The sequence below is a fragment of the Lotus japonicus genome, chromosome 6, assembly GCF_012489685.1.
Source record: "Lotus japonicus ecotype B-129 chromosome 6, LjGifu_v1.2".
Classification (NCBI taxonomy): Eukaryota; Viridiplantae; Streptophyta; class Magnoliopsida; order Fabales; family Fabaceae; genus Lotus; species Lotus japonicus.
In genome coordinates this window covers 11,443,309-11,469,538 of record NC_080046.1, presented here as the reverse complement: position 1 = coordinate 11,469,538, position 26,230 = coordinate 11,443,309, and the positions used below count along the sequence as shown (strand labels likewise).

The 26,230-nt window shown below is 34.0% G+C and overlaps 1 protein-coding gene across 2 annotated transcripts; it reads right to left on the bottom strand.

Annotated features, from left to right (window-relative positions):
- Window positions 1–7,927: 7,927 nt before the first annotated feature.
- On the bottom strand, window positions 7,928–10,703 carry LOC130724177 (ubiquitin-like domain-containing CTD phosphatase). 2 transcript variants are annotated; one of them, XM_057575351.1, is made up of 5 exons: window positions 10,496–10,703; window positions 10,173–10,400; window positions 9,909–10,056; window positions 9,237–9,432; window positions 7,928–8,054 (listed from the first exon to the last, which is right to left on the bottom strand). In XM_057575351.1, the coding sequence occupies exons 1-4, from the start codon at window positions 10,621–10,623 to the stop codon at window positions 9,400–9,402; spliced, it is 537 nt and encodes a 178-aa protein (XP_057431334.1). In that variant the 5' UTR covers window positions 10,624–10,703; the 3' UTR covers window positions 7,928–8,054; window positions 9,237–9,399. The 2 variants fall into 2 exon arrangements, with proteins under 2 accessions (XP_057431334.1, XP_057431335.1); XM_057575352.1 differs by having other exon boundaries at window positions 9,237–9,305.
- Window positions 10,704–26,230: the final 15,527 nt, after the last annotated feature.

The window sequence follows — 26,230 nt, the reverse complement described above, 5'->3', positions numbered from 1 at the left end:
TAAGTACTCTATGACTAATTAATATGATAACTTATTTTAGACCAGAAAAAGTGGAAAGAAGATTAAACATGCTTAAAAAAATTGATAGACGGTTATTTAACATTGACAAAGAGACAAAGAGAAGGTTAGGTTCTCATAATAAACATAAGAAATGTATAGTGGCAAAGAAACTGAAAAAGGATAACTTAAGATCAACTCCAAATAACATACCACACAGATTGAAGAGAATGAGGAAGGAAGAAAGTTATGGAAGTTCAAAATTTTTTGTTAGTCATTAAGGGAGACAGAGACACTAACAAAGAGAAAGGAAGAAACTGAAAAGATGACGGTTGGGACAAAGTCATAGCTACTTTGCTAGTCTGAGTAACATATGATGTGCGGGGTGCTCAATCAATAACATGACCTAAGCACCAAGATGATGCGCAAATAATGAGTTTAACATTCTACAACTCATACTAAACATTATGTTACCAATAATCCTTTTTCCAATGCTGATGTTTGTTCCAAAGCAAAAGTTCCAATACCAAGAGCAAACGATAGGCTAATTAAAAAAACTTGCACATCTCCACTCACTCACAAAGATATAACATTTCCATCATCCATTTCCTAAAATCCTCAAGAGAAAAAATATAACAAATAAGAAATAGTTTACAACAACATATGGAAAAGGGAGAAAGAGATAGAACAGTCCCTTACAATGGCTCTATTATACTTAGTTTCTCGGAAGAATGAATCACTGAGTAACACCTGCACGGTGAAAATAACAACTCAATAACCAACAAAAGAACTTCAATAAATTGCAGACATTGAAACTTAAATAACAACTCAATTATGTTTCCTTTTTTTAGAGGTACGACAATTAATTAGTAACTTTCATTGACATCAATTAATCCAAACAAAGCATGATGACATTTCTCGTTTGTAACATTTAATATTATTCAAAATTAATGATTAGAATTCACATTCTATAACGGCTAATATTGATGACATTTCTCGTTTGTAACTTATGTACCTTTACTATCCACTTACAAACTAATCCAAGATTCTCCAAAAATCGTCTCTGACTGACATTGTTTCATATTTAGTGAGTGATGTAGATTAATATTTTTAATATAATAAAAAATTAAAATTAATTAATAACTCATTGCACTTTATGTTTGTAACTCATTATCTAATGTTTTCTTCATTAAAAAATAACTCATTGTTTCTATTGTATGGCTAGAATAATAACGGTAATTAAAAATCCCTAATACATTTTTGGTTTGCAAAACTTACGTAAACTAAATTAAGCATATAAAACTTAGAAAATTGAAGTGCATAGGTAAGAGAAACTTGAATGTAAGACCAATCTCATAATGTATTTATGTTTGGTGGGCTAGTCTTTATGACTTGAATATGAAATTTAATTACTGCACTCTCTGACACCTTGATTATCTTTAGAAAACAGTTTAAATGAGGAAATGAACATGAAACTGAGATAAAAACACCTAATGTTTGGGAGGTGGGAACAGCCACAAAAGTTGCACCTCTAGATAAAGTATGGATTGTGTGATGGATCAAAATAACATATTCACATAATTTACAAATTTGTTTGAAAAACAATGCATGAAGATAGTCAAAATATATTATTGTATGAAATATGTGTGAGCTACATATGCATTTCTAGTCTCTCACAAGTCACAAGAATGTCATCAGTATCTCTGAACCCCTGTAGAGCATGACAATTTTCTCAAAGTATAATATGATCTAAGCTTTGTATCTCTGAACCCTGTAAAGCGTGACATTTTCCTCAAAGTATACTATGATCTAAGCTTTGTCACATCTATAGAAGCATAGACGTGATAGCTGCAAAAGGAAGTGCTTTTGAGAACTCCAAGCTAGTGGTGGCTATCTTACTTAGTAAGGGCCTTAAAATCTTCTTGTGTCCTTCTTTTGATAGTTCACATAAATAATTGATAACACTGGACACATATTCTCTAGTCTTCTCAGTGTTATTGAATAGCAGCTATAGCGGTCGCGACACGCTATAGCGTAGCGGAATTTTGGCCCACCGCAATCGCTACGCCGTGTCATAGCGGCCACCGCAGGAAACGCGATCGCGGCCGCGAACGCCATAACGACACTGGATCAGATGCGAAAATAGCGGATTTTTAGGAATCAGAACTTTTTTTTTTTACTTTTTAGGGTTTTTAAATAGGGTATTTCTTGACTATTGGGCCACCGACTAATCCCCAATTAATTCCCTATTAATTCCTTTTCTATATTAACGCTTCATCCTGAAGAAGATACGACATAATTGAAAAGCTTCCAAATTATCCTTCTCTTTTTCTCCTTCGAACTCTTTTCCTACTTTCCTCCCAATTAATTCCCTATTAATTCCTTTTCTATACTAATGTTTCACGGTTTTAAGACTTGTGTTTGGTTTATGTTGTTTTAAGTCTTTTGACATTTGTTTTGAGCTGGTGGTAGCCTTTAATAATTAACATTTGGTTGTTAAAAATGATATTTTATTCGGTTTTTATTGTTATGTGATAAGCTGCGGTTTTTTATGCATTTTTTAATTGTTCATTTCAAATGTTTCTGCTCTATATTGCAATAGATGTCTGCTGTTTTTTTTATAATATTTTACTTATTTTAACTGCTATGCGGTTTCCGCTATTTGCCCATGACGCTATCCGCTATATGAAATAGCGGATTTTGGCCTCGCCGCGATGGTCCGCGATCGCAATTTAATAACACTGAGTCTTCTTCATGCTTTTTCCCAGAGTGTGCAACTGCATGAGAATGAATTACACGATATTGTCATTATTATAAAATTAGAAGGTCTTGTAAAGGTGCGACTAATCTCTTTGGGACTTGTGCCTATCCATTGTAGCAGTGATGAATTCTATGTAGTCAACTGTGTCATTTCCATCTAAATCAGTCTAAATTAGAGCAAAGGGATGAAAGTTCAGAAGAATAAAGGACAAAAATGATAAATCTGGTAAAGCTTTCTGCTTCAGTAAGCTTTGAGCCAAGTCGTTGCAATCCTGCCCTCAGTTCCTCCTATATGATTTGTCTCACTTTTGTCAATGTCTATATATGTAAACATTGTATTCAAACCTTGGATATATTTTTTCAGAAAGATTTTAAGCAAGGTCCTAAAAGATTTTTCAAAAACCACTCAGTTATTTTGAATTGGTAGAGTTACATACCCTTATGGAATGCATTTCCTATGTTCATTCTTCCATCAACCGTGCAATACACGGGGGAGACATTCTTTAATTTTATTTACATAAATATAAAAAATTATGAAATAAACACTTTAATTATATTAAGACTTATTTTTATATTAGTTTTAATATGAAAATAATTTTTCTCGTAGAAGATTTTTACCGTATAATTTTTACTTAAATAATTGTAATTGTATAGTTTTATATATATATAGATGCACACATTCATTTTTTCCTAATCTTCGTACAACAAAATTTTTACTATATTTTTATATATGTTTACTCTTAAAATTATTAAAAGATATGAGAAATGTACTTAAATTATACGAAAAATTAAATTTTATTAGTTTTACGAATAAGTTTTTATATAATATGTTTCTCTGTGTAAGATATTATTTAATCAAAAAATTATTTAATCAAAAAATATAAATTTTCCTAACCATTTTGTTTTAAAATTTTAATGCTTTTCTATTTTTAGTTAATGAAAGTGAAATATTTATTTTTCTACTTTCACTTAGAATTTCTTCAAATATGTTAAATTCAGGTTTGTCAAAATTCATTTTTTTTCCTTAGAGTATATATTCTTCTCCCTTCCTCTAAAATTCATTAAATACATTAAAAATTCTCATAAATATTGATTTTGTAATAAATCTGACGGTGAAGTAGTTAAGTTAATATTTTATAATAGCATGAGACATCTTAGCTCGCTTAATAAGCATCTCCTACAAACCAATTATTAATAGTTTGTCCAATTTATCCACACACTCTGATAACTTTAGCATCATTCTCAATAAAATCCCGAAAGGAAGAAAAAAAAGTAATGATAGAAGGATCTTCATACAAACTTAGTAATAGTAGCAATCTACTCTCTGCGTTTCAGAATAAGTGTCCACTTAGAAAAAATGCACACATATTAAGAAGTGCAATACATATAGTTAACTTTTAAAAATATATTATTTGTTTTCCTAGTTTGCCCCTTAGAGTGTATTTCTATCTCTTCTTATCTATATGGAAAAACATCAATTAATGCAATCTTGGAATTCAAAGTGGACAGTTATTATGAAACAAATATTTTTGCTATAAGCGGACACTTATATTAAAACGGAGGGAGTAATTTTCTTAGTGCAACCTGTACACCTGCCATGAACACAATTTGAATTTCAGTACCAAAGCTTTTTTTTTTGTCAAAGATGCTTTGAATAAAAACCCAAGGGTTATCAAACGACATTTACAACATGTGAGTAAATCTCAAAAGAGTGATACACAATACAGGTGCGTAAACAAATTAAGAACATGTATGCACACTCAAACAGAAAAGCTGAAACAACCAGCTAAAACCATGATGTAAAACCCTAAAGGCCGTACAAAAGACTCTAAAACCCCAAATTAACAGATAGCAATGTCTTTGGAACGGAGAAACTTTTATCCTCAAATTTAGGCAATGCTAAAGCTTAGTAAATAAGTGACCAAATAACTAAAAGGAGCCATGAACACAATTATAATTTCCAATGAAAAATAAAGGATCAAACAACTGAAACGACTATTTATGATCACTAATAATAATAAACTTGGCTGATTATTTTCCAATGAAAAAGGTAGTTGTAACCAAATGCATTCATTGCGGGTGAAGAGAGTGATGACGCAGGAAAAAAAACTCCTCTCTATCTGTTCTTGCTTCCCCCTATTACACATTAAAAAGTAGAGCTTCAATTAGGGGAGGATGGGTACACCACACTCCTTCAACCCTCCCACAATCTCCATCAAATCAACTTCTTCTCTTTCACACTCTAGAGAACCATTTTTCACATCACCACCCATCAACACCATTATCCAGTTATACCTTCTATTTCAATTCAAAATAAGCATGAATCAATTCAAAATAAGCATGATAAGGAGGAACACAATTTCAGAAATCGGAGACACGTCCTTATATACTAATAGTAATTCATCAGAGCAAGAAAGATAAAGAGATAGCAGCAAGTAGTTAGGCTAATAGGCAACTAACATGAAACACAACCAACTCATTCAGCTTAGTATCTAGCTGTAGTAAACTCTTTTATAGGAACTGCATATTGGAGTCATGTGTTCCCCACAGAAAACTTTTTGGCATATTCTGGAAAACTATCGTGGATAGCTTGGTATGAAATTTTCCACCAATATCTATGTATTATACATTGGAAGCGTCCTGCATGAAAAATACCGAGACTTAGAAACGTAATGCCTAAAAAAATAAGAGAAGAAAGCAACTTCATTTTCCTATTATCAAGAACATGTCTGATTCAATACCACTATATATTTCCTAAATTTTTCTTTGGAATGAAAATTTGAAACTAACAAAACAGAGTACCAGAATAAAACAAATATGAGTAATATCTATGCCTTCTTCCATTTGCCCATAAATAGCCCCATCCTTGACAGTGACCGATCACCCCTCTCTTTTCCTTGTGCTTGCACCAGAGAAATCAAACACAAGAAGAAGAAAGCTTGGTGGTGACCACTGACACCACATGCAGTGTCTTTGCCCACTGTGAACCTTGTGCTCATAACACATAGTGAGATTGCCATGCTTATACTTGAATTTTTCAGCCAACACCACTCCTAAACCACCGTCATCTCTTTCTCCATGCTCAAACCAAAACCCTCACTACAAAACTCACACTGGAGTCACACCAGTCAGACTCTCTCTTCCCTCATATTTTCTTTCTCCATCTCTTCTGGATAAAATTGCAGAGGTAAAAAATGGGATGAGAAAGGAAGCAGGAAACATTAGGAGAAAGTGAAGGAAATAAAAAATCAGAAGGACCAGCTCAGAAACTCACAGTTCAAAGAAACTTAGTTCTACACTCACGGAAAAAAGACATCCTAGAGGAGAAAAAAGACACTTTGTTTTTTTTTTGGAAAAACCAAACTTATATATTAATATGGAAAGGCAAAAGCCAAAAACAATATCCAAAAAGCTTACAGAGATATATACAAATAAAATAGAGATTTTTCATAGAGAAGCAGGAAATAAAGCTCAGGAAATAAAAAATGGGATGAGAAAGAAAGCAGGAAACAATATCCAAAAAGACACTTTGTTGGAATGAATGAATTATGGATAAAACTAATACATAGAGATATATACAATAAAATAGAAAAAAGCTCAATGACATATCAGTGGTCAAATGTGGCTCAAGCAGAGACGATCAATATCTCAAGTCTCAACTTGTAAGTTCATATAGGATAGGATCCCCAAGACTTGTAATTTTCTCTCTCATGCACTAAGATAAGAGAATCCCATTAACAGTTGGCAATTTACTATCAAGTTTGACAATCATCAGCTCCAAGCTGAAAGAGTCAGTCCTATCACACATCCAAGCTGAAATCCAGTCACTGAAATTCCATCAGTCCTTGCCCATTCAGTTTGAGGGAACCATTTAAAGGGAAGAACTAATAATCAGTGCTTATCAACAGCATGCCTTTCTTGCTCCATTAATTGCATAAACTATCATGAAGTGAAATTCATAAGATATAACTAAACCATACTGATTTTGAAATTTTTGTCCCTAGTTGATGAATTTTTAAATAAAGGTCTAAACCATTAATTGCATAATCATTAATTATGCAATTATTTCACTATCATCAACTTGCTGCCAAAATTGCAGGTAATTCTTCAGCCTCTCTAAACAATTATCAACATACATCAACCCTTCCCAATTCGTTTCAGTCCTTCAAGATACACCTTATTAGCTTTGGTTAGGCGAGATCGAAACTGAGCCCATGCACTATTGCATCTGCTTCGGAGCTGAAATGTCACCATAAAAGCATAATGATATTATTTTTAAATGATATTATAGTGGGAGAAAACAAATGCCAGTGATAGACTGAATAAATGAATAAATTCACTAATTTGAAGCTTGATGGGGGGAGTAATTTACGGTCATCAAGGAAAACACACATTTGACATCTAAGTTTCATAAGGTTATTTCAATTATACCTCTTTGAAGCACAAGCCAGAGCTCCTCTTTCTTCCATTCAGACAAAAATTGAAAATTGCATAAAGTTCAAAACTTTATTAGCCATGACAGACCTGACTATCAGATGAAGGATAGTTCTGGACAAGTCAAAGAGTTTTATGCTTAGTTCACAATAAACAGAAATAAACCATACTCCAAATAACGAAACAATACAGAAGAACTGGGTTTCAAGAAGCACTTAAAAAATTACCAATAAAGTCAATTGTCGAAGATTTAGTTAAGTTGAGTTAGGAAAATGAACACATTTATCGCCTCATTCATTTTCGCACAATAAAAAATCAATTTGATGCTAAAAAAGAGTCTTAAAAAAGGCTCCACTAACTGAACCTAATGTGTCCCTGCACCATACTTTCCTTCTTAGCAGCTAATTAAAGGGTCAATTATATACCTAATAAAGGTCTTTGTTCCCTGCAACACAACCCCAACTCTTGCTTGCCATCTACCATGCTGATGATGCCTGCAAAAATAAAAGACTGATGAGAAAAAGAACTAAGATATTTAGGCATATAATGTATTATCTTTCTTTCATCTTTTTTACTAATAGGTAGTAAGACTGGCTTGAATCATTTAGACATTTATGTAATGACATCAAACATTGGATAAATATAAATGAGAAAAGCAACTAAAATAATCAAATGTATGATGTCCTATCTTTCTTTCATTTATAGAAGAAAATAAAGGTGTGCAGTAACAAACTACCTTGAATGTCGATCTCATTTCTCTCAATTACCAAGGGATTTGCATTCAATCCACTTTGAATGTAAACCTTCTTAATGTGCTAACTTTAGGACCATTTGACCACCAAGTGAATTGAACAACATAATTTCTGTATAGGATAAAAATAATCAAGAACAAAGGGTGGAAAAATAGAAAGGGAAGTAGAGCAGGGTGGAAAGCATCAAGATCAAATCTACCTCATATTTTTAACTACATAAATATCAATATCAAATAGCATTTTCGTTCCGAGTGAAACCAAAATAAGACTCCCATAAGCAAAAGTTTCAATACATTAATTCCTTACTGATGGAGTGGTCTAAGCTAATACACCAAAAACTGAAAATAATGATGCAAAGGATCTAGTCATATAAATTATACATGACAGTGAAAGAGCTTGTTGGCCAATGACACTATAAACCACTCCAAATGATGCCATCCCTCAAGTCCTTCCCACAGCAAAATCATCCTAGCAACATGACCCTTTCATAAAAAACAATTAAAATGAACTCTGGAGAATTATTCTCTACTGAATTAAAATGAACTCCTTATTTTATAATCAAGGCAAAGCAATTTTTTCTAACAAAATTCCCTCCTAGCATCCTGTTATTTCAAACAAAATTTATGAAGAAGGAAAATAAACTGATCAACAAAAAGTATTGATTTGAGAGCTAGAATTAAAGACACCACTCAAGTACTCATGATGATCGACAAAAGAAGGGAATGAAGTGCTTAGAAACTATCTACAGTCACGATTTACAATGGAATACGACAAGAGAATGAAACATCAGGAATAAAAGGAAACCACAATGGGTAATGCAGTACATCAGTCAAGTAATTACCTTTTTATTTAAAATTTAAATTTGAATAGAGTGTAATGGATATGAGATTGTTACAATATTGGTGGTTTCTAAATAATAAATTCACTAATTTAAGGCTTGATAGAGAGAGTAATTTAAGGTCAAGCACAAATTTGAATTCAAAAACAATAATTACTAAGTGAGGAATAAAGGGGCGAGAGTTTCATTTTGAATATAAATATCTTTGAGAGAATAATTTTCTCTAATTTGAAGCTTGATGAGGGGAGAAATTAAAGGTGAATAATTTCCTATTTTTAAAAATCTCTAATGTTCATATAAGTTGTTTCCTATTTTATTTTTTTCGGATTTCATTAATAATTATCAATAGACCAGATTGGCTTGCAGCCCAAGATTAAGGTTTTCAGTAGCTGTGCATACCATGTTGGCGGCACAGAAGGATTAAGAAAATTAGACAATGAAAATGAAAATAGTACCTGAAAATGGAAGCAGTTTCAACTGCTTCAGAAGTTCACGGTGACACCATCGAGTCTCAAGCCCTACAACTGCAAGCCAAAACCAAAGAGGGAATCAATGATTAAACCTTCTTGCTACTTGGGTTCTGAAGCTTGATCCAACTTCCATCAGACACGTCATATTTCACTTTGGAAAGATCAAACCTCCTTCAAAGCACTGAACACAGGCACAGATGCCCGCATTGTAAATATTATTTACAGAAGAAAATACACCTTAGTGGTTGTTTAATGGTAAAAGGAATTGTTCAGATTTCACAGAAAAAAAGGTAAAAGGAACTGCACAGATTAGAACCTGTACAAAGAAACAAAGTATGACCAGAGAGGCTATGTTGGTACAAACATGCCTCTCTGTTTTATGTTGATGCTGATATTTCACAGAAAAAAAAGGTAAAAGGAACTGGACAGATTTTACATGAGAGAGAGAGAGAGAGACAGATACCTGACACATACCAAAAACTAATCAATTCATAGACTCAAAAAATTCAAACTTAGAGTAATTGCAAGTGATTCAACACAATGAAAAAAGGAACCCAGAAACGAAGAAATCAAGATGCGAACAAAAGCCACCAGAAGTTATGAACAACAAAAACCCAAACTTAATTCATGAAGATTTGGAGAACAAAAAAAACGTACCTTGAACTGATTATTGCGCTTGATCAACTTGTGCTTGTTGACCTCCATGTCTTTGATGTCAATAGCTTCTTCTTGAGGAAGCTCAAGATCATCAATAATCTCAGGGGCCTCCACTGGATCAACAATTAAAAAATCTTCTTCAGTAGTCCTGCAATGCAAATCAAATGAAATTAAATCAATAGATGTCAATTTTGTTTAGTGATTATTTGAATATGAAACCCTAACAAACGAAGAAAGAAAAGGAAGGTAGAGCGAAGTGCGAACCCGATCATGGTGAACTTAGGAATTGAGAGAGAGTTGAGAGAGTGGTTGTTGAGCTTGGAACCGAGTTTAGGGTATAAGAACTTCTGGCGAATGGGTAAAACGTTGGTTAACTCGCAGATTCGACGCTTGAGTTCGACAATGGTGTCGTCGCCGCAGACTCGCACCGTGTAATCCTTGCCGCTCCATTTGACCTTGAGTGGCATCTCCTCCTCCGATGTCTCTCTGACTCTGGAAATTGAATCCCTAAACCAGTTAAGGCCACCAGAAGCAGGTACAACCCAAAATCAAGACAGGAAGAATTGGAGAAAGAAAAAAAAAAGTACCTGAGTCGAGACTGGAAGAGATGGATTGAGGCTTCAAGATGCGATTGGAAGGGGCCATGAGAGATGCGATCGAAGGACTCATGAATTGGAAGTGGCCATGAGAGATACGATTGAAGGTCGATTGCCATTGTTGATTTCGGATTCAAGGGCTTTTGAATATGAAAATCAAAGACGGTGAGGAAATTCTGGAAGAGATGAAGTTGAAGGTTGAAACAGTGAGGATGTTACGCTTATGAGAGAGGGGAAAACGCGTTTTGAATAAATGGGATTAAGGAGAGATGAGTGAAGGATAAGAAAAAAGGTGTAGGATAAGAGGAATGAAGGATTGAGTGCCATGTAGGATTTTTCATGATATTAACCAATCAGATGATGTCACGTATGTGATGACTGTGCTGAGATCTTTTCCTAAATATATATACTATGGATATGGATGACACATATTTAACTTATTTTGAGTTTAATCATTGTTTCTCTCATATTTTACTAAAATGTTGAATTTCAACAAAGGTAACTAAATGGACATGTGTATTTAATTATTTATCTATCCTTGAAGTCCGAAGGACTCTAGTGTGAGAGGTCTACATATTATAAAGCATTCATAGGTCTTCATCGGAGGACAACTTGCCTGAAAAACTTCCCACCTGGTGGGTACTTTAATCAGGGCTATAAGGTCATGTGCCACAAACAGGTGGACCTATGCTATGGCCTTTTATATATCGTGTTGCTCGTGCCTTGATGATCAAATGGTTGCGGAAAATTGTCTTGGCTGCAACGGGTAATATTATTGCATTCCCTGGAACTTCCTGTTCGATACTTGCATTTGCTTTCGAACCAGATGACATTTCCCTTTCAAACAAAGCAGTAACCAAGTTCCCAATTGAAAGATGTTCATTGCGTGTCAAAATATAAATGGAAACTCAAATCTATGTAATTAAACGGGTAAATATACAGAGTCAATGACTTAGGAGTCTAACGAGATGTTTAAGAAGTTTAACTATTTACTAATTATACTACACTTTATTAGCCAATAGCCCAATAACACAACATTAAGAAGTGTGTTTTGATAATACGCAATGGGCCAACCCACTAAAGTAGGGTAGATTCGGTTTTTCAACCCACCTAGCTGTTTTGACATGTTTTCTAACCCATTAAGAAGTGTGTTGATGACGTGTCGAGTTGATTTTTTTATAGTATTTAATATATTTTAGATCATTAATAATTGTTTTTAAAAAGCTTTTTCTATATTTCTAAGCTAGTTTAGGAGGACAACCCACTCTAATTTTGGTAGATTAACCCGCCAACTCGTTTTATGAGTAATAAACCACAATTTATTTTATTTTACTGCGGGCCAACTTGTTAGTCCGCTATAATACAGTGTGACATACATTATTTAACTCACTTCTTAAATTCAGGATAGGGTGGGTTGACCCGTTTTATGGGATTATGTTGTTTTTTCACCTGTACTTAATTAATATATGATAATATTGTAATATCTTTGATTGTATAAAATACATTTTAAATATTTATATGAATTGGTGCAAAATTTAGTCTCAACTACAACATAAATGTCATCTATGTTCTACGAAAATAGTAGAATATAAAAAAGAAAAACACTCTAAATTTTTGCATTTTGAGGCAAAAAAAACTTGGTCAGCGATGATAAATAACGATGAGGTAAATTTGGTTAAATCACTTTAGTTATAGGTGAACAACTGACATATAAAATAAATGAATTAAAATTTTTATATATTTTAAATATCATTAGTCCACTCTATGCCGATTTAACCTAAATTTTATCTAAAGAAATCTCCAAACAAATCACATAAGGAGTAACTACTAAAATTTGAAGTGTTGAATTACAAGCAAAACAAATTTGGGAGTTGGGAATCTTTGGGATTAACTTTTGATGCAACTGATGAAGAAGCTGAAGAACTAAAGAAAAACTAATTGCAAGTTGCAAGAAATTAGCTGTGACCCTAAAGAACAATGTTGCCCGTAATTCAGTTATCAATGTCTTGTTATTGGAGAAGAGTTTTTGTTTTTGTTTTTGTTTTAATTCTGTAATCAATGATCTTAGGAAGTGAAACTAAGAACTGTATATAACTAACCAGCTAACAGAACAAAACTAACTTCTAAACATTCTAACAGGATTAATTAGCAACTACTATCCTGTTTGCGCCGGCTATGATTATTAGTGACGACAAAACTCTTCCTATCAATTAAACGCAACTGCATTCACATAGCTAGACTCAGCTTCTAGGGGCTTCAATTCACGGTGTGGTTTGTTTTGGATTTGGAGGATAGTGATTTGAATGGAAACCCATTGCTCAAGTGAGGAATTCATTGAGTGATTGTCTGGATGCTACTTTGGTACGTAGTCATGTCATTGTTCTGGGAGGTGGCAGGTTCAAAGGAAGGTTATCGTGGTGGTGTTGGTGAATATCATTATCATGATTCACAAGCTAGCTGTTGCTGGTATTTTGAGGAAGAAAAAGTTCCTGGTGGTGTTGCTTTCAGAAAAGGGAATCTTCCAGCTGATTTTGATGTTATCAAGTTGTTCAAGCATGCTTTGTATGAGAATTTAATTTCTTTAACTGTACTGTCGGCATTCTGTATTAATGGTGTTGTTTGTTCATGCACTTTCTTTTCTATTGTTCTACTTAGGTGATTTTTGGGGAATCCATTTAAGAATAAAAGAGTTTCACTTTGATATGTCAGATTAGGCTTCTAAAATAAATCTTTTTAATTTACAACTAAATAATAGACTAATTAAAACGTACTAAATTCTCTCTAGTTATACGGGCCTTTTTATAAAACCTATTAAATTTTAATAATTTCTTTCTTTTCACAAATAAAAAAATTAAATGTAATTGATTTTTTAGTCCATATACTCAAATTGATTGTGATTTCAGTCGTCCAATTAGGTTTCGATCAAATTTATTCTCACATTTTGAAATAGTTACAGACTTACCGTCATGTCACTCTATCTTGTGGACAGTTCTATAGTGCGCCATGTTAACAAGTTGTTTACACTACCATAATTTTTAACTAACATTTAGTAGATATTAATTATGATATGCTCATTATGTACAAATTAACTAACATTCAGTACAATTTTTATGCATTTTACGTAGATATTTACAATATGCTCCTTATTTATTGTAAAAGATTCAACTTTATTATTAGGGATCACTCTATTTTTGTGCCCCGGTCGATTCAAGAATCGGCATTGATCGATTTCCTTGACGCCAAATTTTGATGTTCTTTGTTTGTTTAGTATCGGTGGAATGTCAGTCTTAACTAGTAATTGTGTTGTGTTACATTAGCGTCCACAATTGATCATATCAACATTGTTATAAGTAATAATATAAAATAATTCATATAACTCTTACTTAATGAAATAAGTTTTACCGTCATAAAAATTGAAATAAGTTTTTATTGTAATTAGTTGTTTGACGTGCTATCAATTTTACGACAATTTTTTTTCGAAAGATGAAGAGATATATATTGATAATAATAACCTTGAGACCAACCCTCTCAAGTAGGTGCTTACATATTAAGCAAAAAATAGCAAACGAAAAGCTGCACAACATCAGCAGCATATGTCAGATAGAGCCCAAACCCAAACCAAAAAACACAGATAAAGGAGATAGTCTATCACAACCAGTTTTAGCTAGGTAGTCAGCAATGGAATTAGCCTCTCTATAGATAAAGACAATACCGATACAATCAATATCACTCGCTAAAATGTCAATTAGATTCAGCTCACTTCTTAGCTTCTAAGGTCTATTAGCTTTATTGTTGACCCACCCTACCGCAACAGAGGAATCGGATTCGATCTATCACAAGATGATTGAGAGAATGTTGCTTACTGAACTGGAGAGCCTTCAAGATGGCGATGACCTCCGCTTCATATGTCCATCTGTTTCCCAGAGCTTCAAAGAATACTCCCACAAATTCCCCATTGTGATTTCGAACCACACCACCAGCACCACTAATACCTGGATTGCCTCTTGACGATCCATCAACATTAAATTTCAGAATTCCAAATTCAGGTGCTATCCATTCAACTGACCGAACATAGGGATTGTGATGATTAACACGGATTTCCTCATAGAACTGAGCGAAGTCATAAGCTTAGAAAGGACAATCCTTCCACCAATTGCAAATCCATAAAAAAATACGAGAAAGATGCATGTCCTAAATAGAATCAAAAGACATTCTGTGATTGTTAAAAAGAAAACTGATATTCAAACAAATTCAAGTCGGTCCCTACCGGAGCGCTAAACCAATACTAATTGATCATTTGCGTGTAGCCTATAGCTTTTGGCCGGCGCTATACTTTCTTGTAGTGTTAATAATATAGAAATGTTATATTCGTTTATTCGATTAGCTTTGGTTACTCGAAGGGCTTTTGAGAAGAATTTGTCAAATTACAGGATCTTTATAAAAGTGTTAGAAGATATTATAACCCAACGCGACAAACATACAAGGAAACATTGCCAATATCTGATAGAACTTGTCATCAATCAAATCAAATTCATGGGTCCTAAAATGCTACGATCTCCCTTGTCTACATTCCCTTTTATCACTTCAAAATTCAAATAACAACAATCTAGTTTGAAAAAAGAGCAAGATGAGTAATTCCCCTTGTCATCTGCCAATGGAGACCGAACATTATGTGTAGTCATCAATCTATATAATAGCTACATTTGCGACTCTAGCTAGAGACTCTTGTACTTTTTGTTATTTCCTCATGTATCTCTATGACATAATTTTGGGACTTTTATTATTTCTTATTGGGGAAGTTAATTATGTAATTTTATTTGAAAATTTAATAATTGCACAATTCTATTTTTTTTATTTTAGAATGCATTTTAGTATATAACTTAATTAATTAGTAGTTATTGAATAAGTGTCTAGCATTTGAGAATTCATGTAATAAACACTTATTTGAATAAAGTCATTTACAATAAGTTTATAAGACAAATTTATAGAAATAAATTGAAAGAAATGATTAACATATTTTAAATTATTTTCAATATATTTAAAGGAAAACTCACTTATACGATTTTTGCATGTCCTATGGTTTGAGTATTATTTTTCAGAAGTTTGATGCCTTTTGTTCTAAAAGTATCCATAAATAGTTGAGGGGTGATTTCAAAATATTAGAGGTAATCCTTTTGTCCATGGAGTTCATAAGTATTTGGGATTTTCTCTTATCCAAAGGAGGGCTACTAAAGCTACCTTCAGTTCTTCCATGGAATCGCTAACCAACATCGTTTGACTTCTTAGAAGGCAAAACTCCTTAATAAGGCGGGTCGTGTGTGTTTAGTGAAATCAAAGCTCTCTTAAATTCGAGTTTATCCAATTCAGATTTTCTGACTTCCCAAGAATGTTTGTGGTGAAATTGACTGCGCTATTAGAACCTATGTATGGTTTAAAGATCAATTCTCTTGTGGTTTACACCTGATTAGTAGGAAACTCCTTACTTCTCCTAAGGCGTTATGAGGGATCAACATTAAGGATTCCAAGCTAGAGAATATTTCTCTTCTCGGTAAGTTAAATTGGAAGTTAATTGTAGAGGACAATATATAATTTTTGGGGTAATTATAACATTCAAGGTTGTCTACACAAGAACAGTCAAGGCTTCAGGACAAATTATGTAAGAATAGTCCAAGTCATTTGATCGTCTGACAGAAGAAAAGACCACACTCATGAAGATTTTCATCGTCTATCTCTAAAGATGACCAATGGAAGTAATGTCTAGAGAAAGAGTGACACATTCGATTTGAAATCTCTCTGACATTCTTGAAGAGAAAATCAAGTGCAAAGGAATCACGTGATACTCTACAAAGCACATTGATCAAGGAAACAAGTACAACGTTGTCAAAATCAGTTTCATCTTTCTCTCACAAAAGGAATGATACAAGGCTCGAAGTGCTACCAACCAACTGGCAAGATACACTTTTTACAAACAAGTCACAGTGAAAGGGTAAAAGGCATTCAATGCACTTGAAGAAACGATCGTTTGATCTAACAGCTAGAACTCAAGATGCTCTACACGCTCCAACGGCTCTCAGCAAACCCTATAAGCACTTGAAGTATAAAAGGAGGACTTTAAGATTTTCAGAAGCAAGAAACTGAGCTTGAATTATTATCTGAGTTAAAATCTTCTTCAAGCAAACAAGAAAGAAAAGTCCCCACGTCGTCTCTAGATCAAGAACACAAAGTACTTCACAGAGTCAAATCTTTTTCAATACTTTGTAGTTCCCGTGCTAAGAAATTTATACTATCCCTCTTGTGAGAAGAGAACCTTGTAGAGCCAAACGATCTTGAAAAAAGGTCTTAGGAGAAGTCCTGAACAATACTTGATTGGGAGAAGTCATGTCTAATACTTGTTGTGGGAGAAGTTCCGTCGAATACTTGTTGTAGGAGAAGTCCTTGAAACTTGATAGTGAAAAGCTTGGTTAAGCCAAGGACTGGATGTGACCCCATCATTTGTGAGTGAACCAAGATATATTATTGTGCCTGCATCGTTTACTATCTTATCTTTTATATCCGCTGCACCAAACGATTGCGAAAATCTTTTATAAATTTATAATTGTTTAAAAAACTCAAATTTTACAGGAACACAATTAAAATCCCCTTTCTTATTTCATTTCACCTTACCTTGTACCATAAATCCAAGGGCTGAATTTATGCTCTTCACCAACATATGCAAAAGTGATTCTAATACTACTATCATACATATATCTAACAAACTCAACCTGCATTGTTTTACTGCTATTTAGCATTTGTCAATGATATTACAGGTTTGATAATGATAAAAGAAAATCATTCAAATTTACTTACATTGGAATGGAGAAAGTGCTCCAATTTAGTGCCAGATGAAACAAAACTGTTTTTTAAGGGGAACCAATTATAAAGCTCTATTTGAAAGACTAATGTACTAAAATCAGCTTGATTACAAGATATGTTCGCAAACATTTGCTAGTATTAATGAAGATAAATAAAAAAGATTTGATGAGATTCCAGCATGTTACCGAAAGACATCTTAATTTAACCATCCATGGGCCATGTAAGAAGAGGAGCTAGCTATAGGAGTTACATACATGCAAAAATCTTTGTTGTGAAATGGGGAACACCGACTATTTCACTAAATTATTCTAAACTACTGTAATCTTTGTCAGATTGTTTTTCCATTAGACGATTGACCAGTCAAACTTCTTATAAAATGCATGCAGCTGCAAGAGCAACAAAATGTTTTCATATGAAAAATTGATAATCCGAGAAGAATCTGGAATCATGTGGTTCTTACTTGATTTATGGTATTCAAGCTTATATATATTAGTTCGGTAATTTATAATTAGTGCATTTTAATTTGTCCCATTATATTGTCTTTTTGAACATTAGTCAAATTTGCATGCCGGTTTAATACAGTCTTTCTTTATTCATTTAGTTTTGTCTTGTATGATGTATCCATTCTTTAAACAGAGAATCAGACTAAATAGATAACAATGATAGAAAAAGCGATGGTTATAGCAATGGTTACTCTCAGAAACTGATAATTAAAAATCCCCTGCCAACAGCTAGTCCTGCTGAATAATGAAAAACATGTTGAAGGGACAATCACAAAAAGGTTTCCGAACATGTACAACTTTGGGTATGTGATCATAGTAGACTCTAATCTACATTCACAACTAGAGAAGATTCTGTGTTATTTTTTTGTTTGAAATTAGTAAGGTTGTATAAAACACAATAAATTTAGACAAATATCTTTCTGCAATTTCATTATTCACATAATTGGCAGGGTTAAGCATCATATTAGTCTCTGTCTTTAAGTCGTCGTCTGATCTAGGTCCTTCGTCGGAAAAATTATTGTAAATAGTCCTCGTATTTAAATTTTTTTTGGAGTGAATCCTCGCCGGAGGCCGGAGCTCCGGCGAGTGCTTAAATGGCATGCTGACCGGGATTAAAATGCTTACTTGGATTATTAAAATAAATTAAAAACTAAAAATAAATTCCATCTCATATTAATGACCAAAATTGACCAAAATTAATTAACTAATCCTACGTTCAAAAAATTAATTAATCCTAATCTAATTAACAAACCCAAATTAACCCCAATTCTCAATTAAAGTAGGGTTCATCTTCTGCATCTCTGCTACCTCATGTCATTCTTCTTCCCCAAAAAATTCATCTCCCAGAAAATTTCTTCTCCAAGATTCAATCACGTTGCAGCTCTTTATGATGGTAAATTCTTTTTCTATTTGGAGGAGCATTGAAATCCAGGACCTTGAATGACTTGTATTCACTTGACAATTTGCAACCCCCACATCGTCATCTTCATCTCCCAGCGACTGCAACCCACAATCTCCATCCACCGTAACTCCATGAACCCATAATCTTTACCCACACCCATCGCAACCCCCATCACTCACGAAACCCATAACCCCCACCCACCGTAACCCAGAACTCGAACCCCCACCCACCATACCCATCGCCACTTTGGTGACCAGATAACACAAAAGAGAGGCAAAGGACCAACTTCTTTCTCCACAACCATCTCAAGCCCAGGGAAGGTAGCAGCAGATCTGAGAGATTATGGTTCTTAGGGGTTATGGGTGATGGATTTCCTAGATCTGGTTTATGATTTTTGGTTTCCTTTCTCCATTTCTTCTTCCCCTGGACAATCTGGTTTTTTATAAGAATATGGGTTTAAAGAATGAGATGGGGTTGCAGTGCGTAAGGGTGATCTGAGTTTGATGTAGAATCTAGGAATTTTCTAGGAGGGTTTGAAATACTGTTGAAGAAAAAAAAAAGGATAATGAAAAGATAAAAATGATTATTCTGGTTTGAGAATAATAAGAATGAATATGATAAGATGATGAAGAATGATGAAGGTTATTTTTTTTTTGATTTACGCTGATTTGATGATGAAGGATGATGAGGCTTTGTATTTTTTTAATTAATTTTCTAATGTGTAATTTATTTTAATTTTTAATTTATTTTTATAATCCACGTAAGCATTTTAATCCCGGTCAGCATGCCATTTAAGCACTCGCCGGAGCTCCGGCCTCCGGTGAGGATTCGCTCTAAAAAAATTTTAAAGACGAGGACCATTTACAATAATTTTTCCGGCGAGGGACCTAGATCAGACGGCGACTCAAAGACAGGGACTAATATGATGTTTAACCCTAATTGGCAAGCCACTTTTAATAGTGTTTCGGTCGATCCAAATGACCACTTAATTCACTATCATTTTGGTTGGCCCAAATAACTACACGAACAGTGATCGTCAAACTTATCGATCAGGACGATCAAATGCATAATTTTAATACAGTACTCTTCTAACCAACTGGCTTAACATATAAAATGTTAAGTTGTTAGATTAATGTGATCAAGTTCGTGTGACCAAAGATCAACACTTTAATGTCACCCACATGACAGACGGGCAAACAATAAATCACTTTTACCATTGATCATTTTGACAAGTATGTATACATAAGTTTGATTACATGGTAAGCTACGCATTATTCATTTTGCTCATTTATTGCTCTTCTAAATTAATACTTTTTTATCGTGAGCTCACTTAAGTGTCAAAATACCTTTTGTAGGTACATCGTTGTGGGTTCACACTATGCTCTTGGTCACATTCACCACCTGCACCACTACACTTGACCAGAGTTACATCTTGCTCACAACTTAGGAAAACATATAGGTAATTCACTAATATGTACATTCATCAGTATTAAAAATGTCTCATATTGATGATATGGTTAAATAATTCCTTATAAATAGTAGATTAATCATCATCTCTAAAATTGTTTTTTCCCTAGAATTAGATATAGCCTTAATCTAAGATAATGGCAATGGCAATGAATCATCTTTTAGGGTAGAGATGATTTCACAAGTATTTTCTTATTTGATGTCATGATTGTCATCCCACTCAAAAATGGATTCTACACCATTTGAAGTTCTAGGATAGATAAAAAGTGTAAATTTTAGATTGTTATTTTCTTGTCTTATTCTATTTAAATAAGTCTCCACTGTCTTTTTGTAACGTCAGTCAATAAATATGCAGAACCAGATGATTCTATTCTTGATAATTCTACATTATCTATTCGACCGTTTGTGTGTCAAACCAATATCACATGCGTCCATGTGAACAGTAGAACAAGATTGTTGTAAACCATAGACCAATCACCCTAATACAATGGGGGAAAATGTCAGAAGTTAAGTCATTGATTTGAATGTCAGAAAAGTGTTTGACTATCATCAAACTGCAAATTCTTTTGCAATTTTATCGATATGCAAGGTATCCAATTAAAAAGGGGTCAAATTGAGCAACAAGGGCTTCTTGTTCATGTGCAGCCATGTGTGTGATTATTTGCATATTCTTACTAAGCTCAATTTGACACAGAAACAGAAACAGACAACTAGTATGTATATTGTAATATATTCTTTGAGCAAAAATTTGAAAAATAATTTGGACTAGGCGAGATCCTAGGGTCCCTCGCCCAGGCGCGCCAGCCCGGGGCGACGTGCACGCCAGGAAATTGAGCCTTTTCCCGGGAGGCCCAACTGGCCATTAAGAGAGATTAGGGGCGTCAAACCCAACCCTCAAATCTATAAATAGGGAACGGTTACTAATTGTAAAGGACTTTTAACTCATTTGAGAAATAAAAGCTTGAAATTCAGTTACTTTATCTCTCTAAGCGGTTACGCTCTAAACTCTCTATAAATTCTCACATCACGATCATTTTACTATGGATACCGTACTTTATCTCTATGTTCTTGGATAGAATATAAATCATTCACAAACACACCTTCTCCTTGTTTTCTCTGAAACAAAATTTGAAACATTAGAATATTTTTCCGCCTACTTTCTCTCACCGAACCATTAAAATTAATAAGCTCGTAATTGTATGTGTACAAATTCAATGGTACATGTGTACAAATTCAATGGTACAGCAGTTCTATATATTTATTGAATTAATGCGCTACGTAAAATACCAACTATGTAATCAGCGAGGTTGATCCAATTTAACTACAATTTCTGAGATCCTATATAGAAAAATTAATACCATGCAAACATATAGTGTTTTAGAGTGCATGGCGATGTGGAGATGAAGGTTAATTAATTGGCTCAGCTTGGAGAAGTAGGCATCTAGCTCTACTACTTTTAACCAAGCTTTACTTGCCAAGAATGCCAAGAATTGTTGAAGGTTTTATCAAAGCTTGGATTTGCTTGTGAGTAAGGCTTTTAAAGCAGTGTATTTTAACCGGGTTTTCATTTTAGAGGATCACATTGGTAACGTCTAGCTATGTGTGGTGTAGCATTTTCAAAGTTTGGATTTCTAGATAAGAGGGCAGTGTTAAACACATAGGAGATGCCACAGATGTGAATATTTGGAGGGCCAATTGACTTCCCTCACGCAATTCATGACTTTCGTGACATCTCCTCTACGCCAAAATTTAATTTTCCCCTTAATGTGCAAACCTTTTTCCTATAATAATTAAGAGTTTGATTTACACTATATAAAAGTGAAAATGGAGCTGAGAGAGGAAACAGTTATATAAAAAAAAGGGCTTAAAAGCATTTCATGCCCTTGATGTATCATGATTGTGCAAAAGTCGCCCCTACTTTTTTTTCGTCTACGTTTGTACCCTTCATGTTTCTAAAAAGTGCACCGAATGCCCTTCCTTCACTCTGGAGATGGAAAAATATGGGTTTTAATGTAGTTGGGGATGAAGATGATGAAGAAAATGATGAGACAATGAAGATGATGATGAATGAGTATGATATAAATAAAATTTTGGTCATGATATAACAAATTGGTTGTGTAGCTCAGCTGGTAAAGTGTGTGTTTTGTTAGTTCAAGGTTTTGGGTTCGAATCCCCGACCCCATTTTTCCAAGTTCTCTTTTTTATTTAATGACATGTCATACCACGTAGGACGCTGACGTGACCCATTTTTTAACGTCAGAGTGACAGAGAGGCATTCGGTGCACTTTTTAGAAACATGAAGGGTATAAATGTAGACGAAAAAAGAGTACGGACGACTTTTGCACAATCATCATACATCAGGGGTATGAAATGCTTTTAAGCCTAAAAATAATGAGAGAGAAAGTAAGAAATATAATTAGCGATATGATTGAGAAAGAAGAAAGAGATGAATAGAAAGTAAAAATGCAAATCAAGTGGCAATGTGAATCAATGATAGCTCTTTTTACAACTGATAGATTAACATTAGATTGTTATTCTTTAACTTTTCTTAGGAGTTTTTTTGGGTCAAAGGTGCACTAAATGAAGAGGCAAAAGCCCAAAAGGTAGACAAATTAAAAGCCCATACAACTCAACAATAAGACTATCTAACAATAGAACATGGTACTGCTCCAGCCCCGCAAGTTTACCCCAAAACATACAAAAAGTGAGGAAACTGCAGATAGCAATATAAGGAATAATTAATCATCCAAAATATGGATAGTGAGCACTACCACCACTTCGTGGTTGGAAATTGAGTGGATTTCACTTAATTGGAAATGAAACCTATATTTTCAATGAACTCCACCAGAAATTCAATTATTCAATGAGAGTTTTCAAAAAAGTGTGTTAAAATAAGTGTTGCTAACATATTTCTAACCAAGAGTTTTTTTTAAGTACAACACAAGAGTTGAGGTAAATATATCTTCTTTATTAAAAAACTGAGGTATGCAGAGTCAATTTTTTCTATCCACCAAAAAAGTAAGTCATTCAAAACTGGGCTTTATAATTGTATTATTTATTTTTAAAATGTTGCGGGCTATAAACCTTTTTATTTGGCCCGGTGAATAATTTCTTGTACAATAAGGCAATAACCCATTCTAGAGATTCTTAATGCTTAAGCCTTAATGTTGTATTTGACAAAAAAAAAAGCCTTAGTGTTGTGTACTAGATATTTAATGGTTGTTTGCCACGTGGAAACTAAATTTAAAATAACTAAAATTAAAAATTATTTAAATTTTTGTCGGTGTACCTTCTCAACGGTTCTAAATAATAAGTTAATAACCCCTTTAATAAAAAAATAAAAAAGTAAAAAATAAAAAAGATTCTTCTTGAAAATATTTAAGTTTCTACTATAATATCATGTTAAGAGGAATCTGAAGCCATTTCACACCTCCTTCTAGCTTGCTCCCTTATCGCATATGGTTTAGTTTTCTAGTCCCCTCAGCATCACAATTTCGCGTGCTACTGGGTTGTTCCATGATTGGATCTTCTACTTGGTTGGAAACAGATAAAGATGAGGTAATGAATGTTATCTTTGCACTTGTCGGGAAATTTGGAATAGGCAAGAATGCCTTATTGTCAGTGAACCTAGTTATTGCAGAGGCTTACGCGGTTACGCCAACATGCTGCAGTTGCAACCTGAATTGTCATTGGATGGGGCAGGAGTTGCTATTCTGCTTGGAGTCGATTCTCCCTAAGGTTGTTGTCGATGAGGATAAAGGTCGGTAGATGCAAACAATGGTGTCAAATATCCACTTTATCCCAAAAGCTTAAGCTGTTGGCTAAGGGCCACATTAATGGTTTTATATTATATTCTAACACGCCCCCTCACGCAAGAGCTCTTTGGGCTTGAAGTGTGGATAATTGCACAGGCCCACCTACCATGTGCTTAATTAAATTCCACTTTTTAATTAGAAAGTGAGGGGAGCAAGGATCGAACTCTAGACCTCTCGGTCATAGAGACTCTGATACCATGTCAAATAACCACTTTATCCCAAAAGCTTAAGCTGTTGGGTAAGGGCCACATTAATGGTTTTATATTATATTCTAACAAATGGTTGGTACAATTAGAATAAATTATGATGCTTCTTTTAAATGCGCAAGTTTTGGATTAAATGCAAGGCATGAGCTGGGTCAAGTGATTGCAGCTGTCACAAACTTCTCCCGAGAAGCCACATCTCCTTTGCTTGTTGAATGTCTTTGCTTTCGGTGGACGCTCTGTTTAGCCAATGGCCTTGGTTTTAGACATATCCTAATGGAAAACGATTATCTAATGCTCCATACCATAAAGCTTGGAAGGCAAAGTTAGAAAGCTCGTCCTACTTGTCTACCACGGTTCAAGATTGCCTTTGCCTCGCATCTAGTTGCTGATTTTGTTCATGTTAAGCGACACGACAATTTCGTTGCTGATTTTTTAGCTAGGAAGTCTTTTATTTCAAAGCAGCAAGTGTGGATTAAGGATTCTCTTGTTAATTAATCTGATTCTGCTTTTGTCTGATGATGTACCATCTTTTGCTTCAGTTTAATGAAATCTATTTAATCGTAATATATATTAAAAACGTAAAATGGTTCCTTTCGTTTGATGCCTTATATTTCTTGAAGAGTTCGACAAGGAATGTGGCGGGTCGATTTAGAGCAATTCGAGTCTACTCATGTCCATATGAGGATTCTAAACTCTAATGATGAATGTCTGTTTTGTAGTGTTTTCCTTTTATTTTCTATAAATTGTGTTCTTTGTTACATTATTTTTATATGACTCACATATTTCATGATAAATATCCAATATGGAAAAAAATGTGAAAAAAATAAGAAAATAAGTATTCAACACATTATGCAAGCTGACAGCGCTTTCACTCGTTGTAAAACGACTTTATCAAATTTTTTAATCATTGGAACAAGCTAAAAAATTTAATATGATGTTCATAACATCCAAAAATCCAATCTGAACACTCAATTCATCACAAAAATGTCTACGTGAACTCGAATGTACGAAGATAACTAGCGAGTTTAAGTGCACATACCGTGTTGATTTGTAGCAGCATGGTCATGGACCTGTCACAAAGCACGATTGTGGTGTCTTGGAGCTTCACAGGAAATCATGTACATAATCTTCTCCAAACATTGAGGAAAGTCGCCTTGGTACCTGCGTTTGTTACATGCTGGTGGGGATCTCTTCATACAGATCGTCCACAGATTGGATCAACAATAAAGACCATTCAAGAACTTCACATTCCTTAGCTCGCAATAGGAAAGAGGACAATGAATCCCTACAGGCTTTCCTCTCGAGGTTCTATTACAAGACTTATAGAGACCTTTCAAGAACTTCACATTCCTTAGCTCGCAATAGGAAAGATGACAATGAATCCCTACAGGCTTTCCTCTCGAGGTTCTATTACAAGACCTCTTTAATTCCTACCTTGTATATTCAAACCATGCTTCATGACACGGTTGAATCCTTTTTTTCAGAGATTCAACCACACTTGATTAGTATGAGTAAGAATAATTGAAAAATATATTAAGTGATTAATGTAAATAAATGGCATGAAAATAAATAGATGGTAGGCGCATATAATGTACAAGTATTTAAAATTAGAATTGATTGATAGGTAGAAATAGGGAGTTGTAGCAGACAAACTAATGAGACGTTTTCTTGGATTCAAATCGCAGAGCAATTTACTGCCACTGCAAAGTGGTCAAATCAGTTCTCATCCCCCATCACAATCAAAAAGTCAGATCTTAATTATGAACGTAAACAAATACCAGAAAGAAACTACAATCATCCTTCATCAGTATTCATCACCAATAACCATAGTATATATATATATATATATATATATATATATATATATATATAGAGGATGTATCTTATGAGAAATGTGATGTTACATGAGAAAATGAGAATAAATCACGACCGTTAGATCTAATCATGAATGGTATGGATTAAATCAAATTAATGGTCATGTG

What these genes read in the sequence shown, in the direction of transcription:
- LOC130724177 (XM_057575351.1), bottom strand. Translation starts at nt 10,623, where the DNA reads ATGGCAATCGACCTTCAATCGTATCTCTCATGGCCACTTCCAATTCAT. An exon ending in CCTAAGTTCACCATGATCGG is followed by an intron (nt 10,057 to 10,172) that starts GTTCGCACTTCG and finishes TTTGCATTGCAG; the next exon opens with GACTACTGAAGAAGATTTTT. An exon ending in AGCGCAATAATCAGTTCAAG is followed by an intron (nt 9,433 to 9,908) that starts GTACGTTTTTTT and finishes GCCTGTGTTCAG; the next exon opens with TGCTTTGAAGGAGGTTTGAT.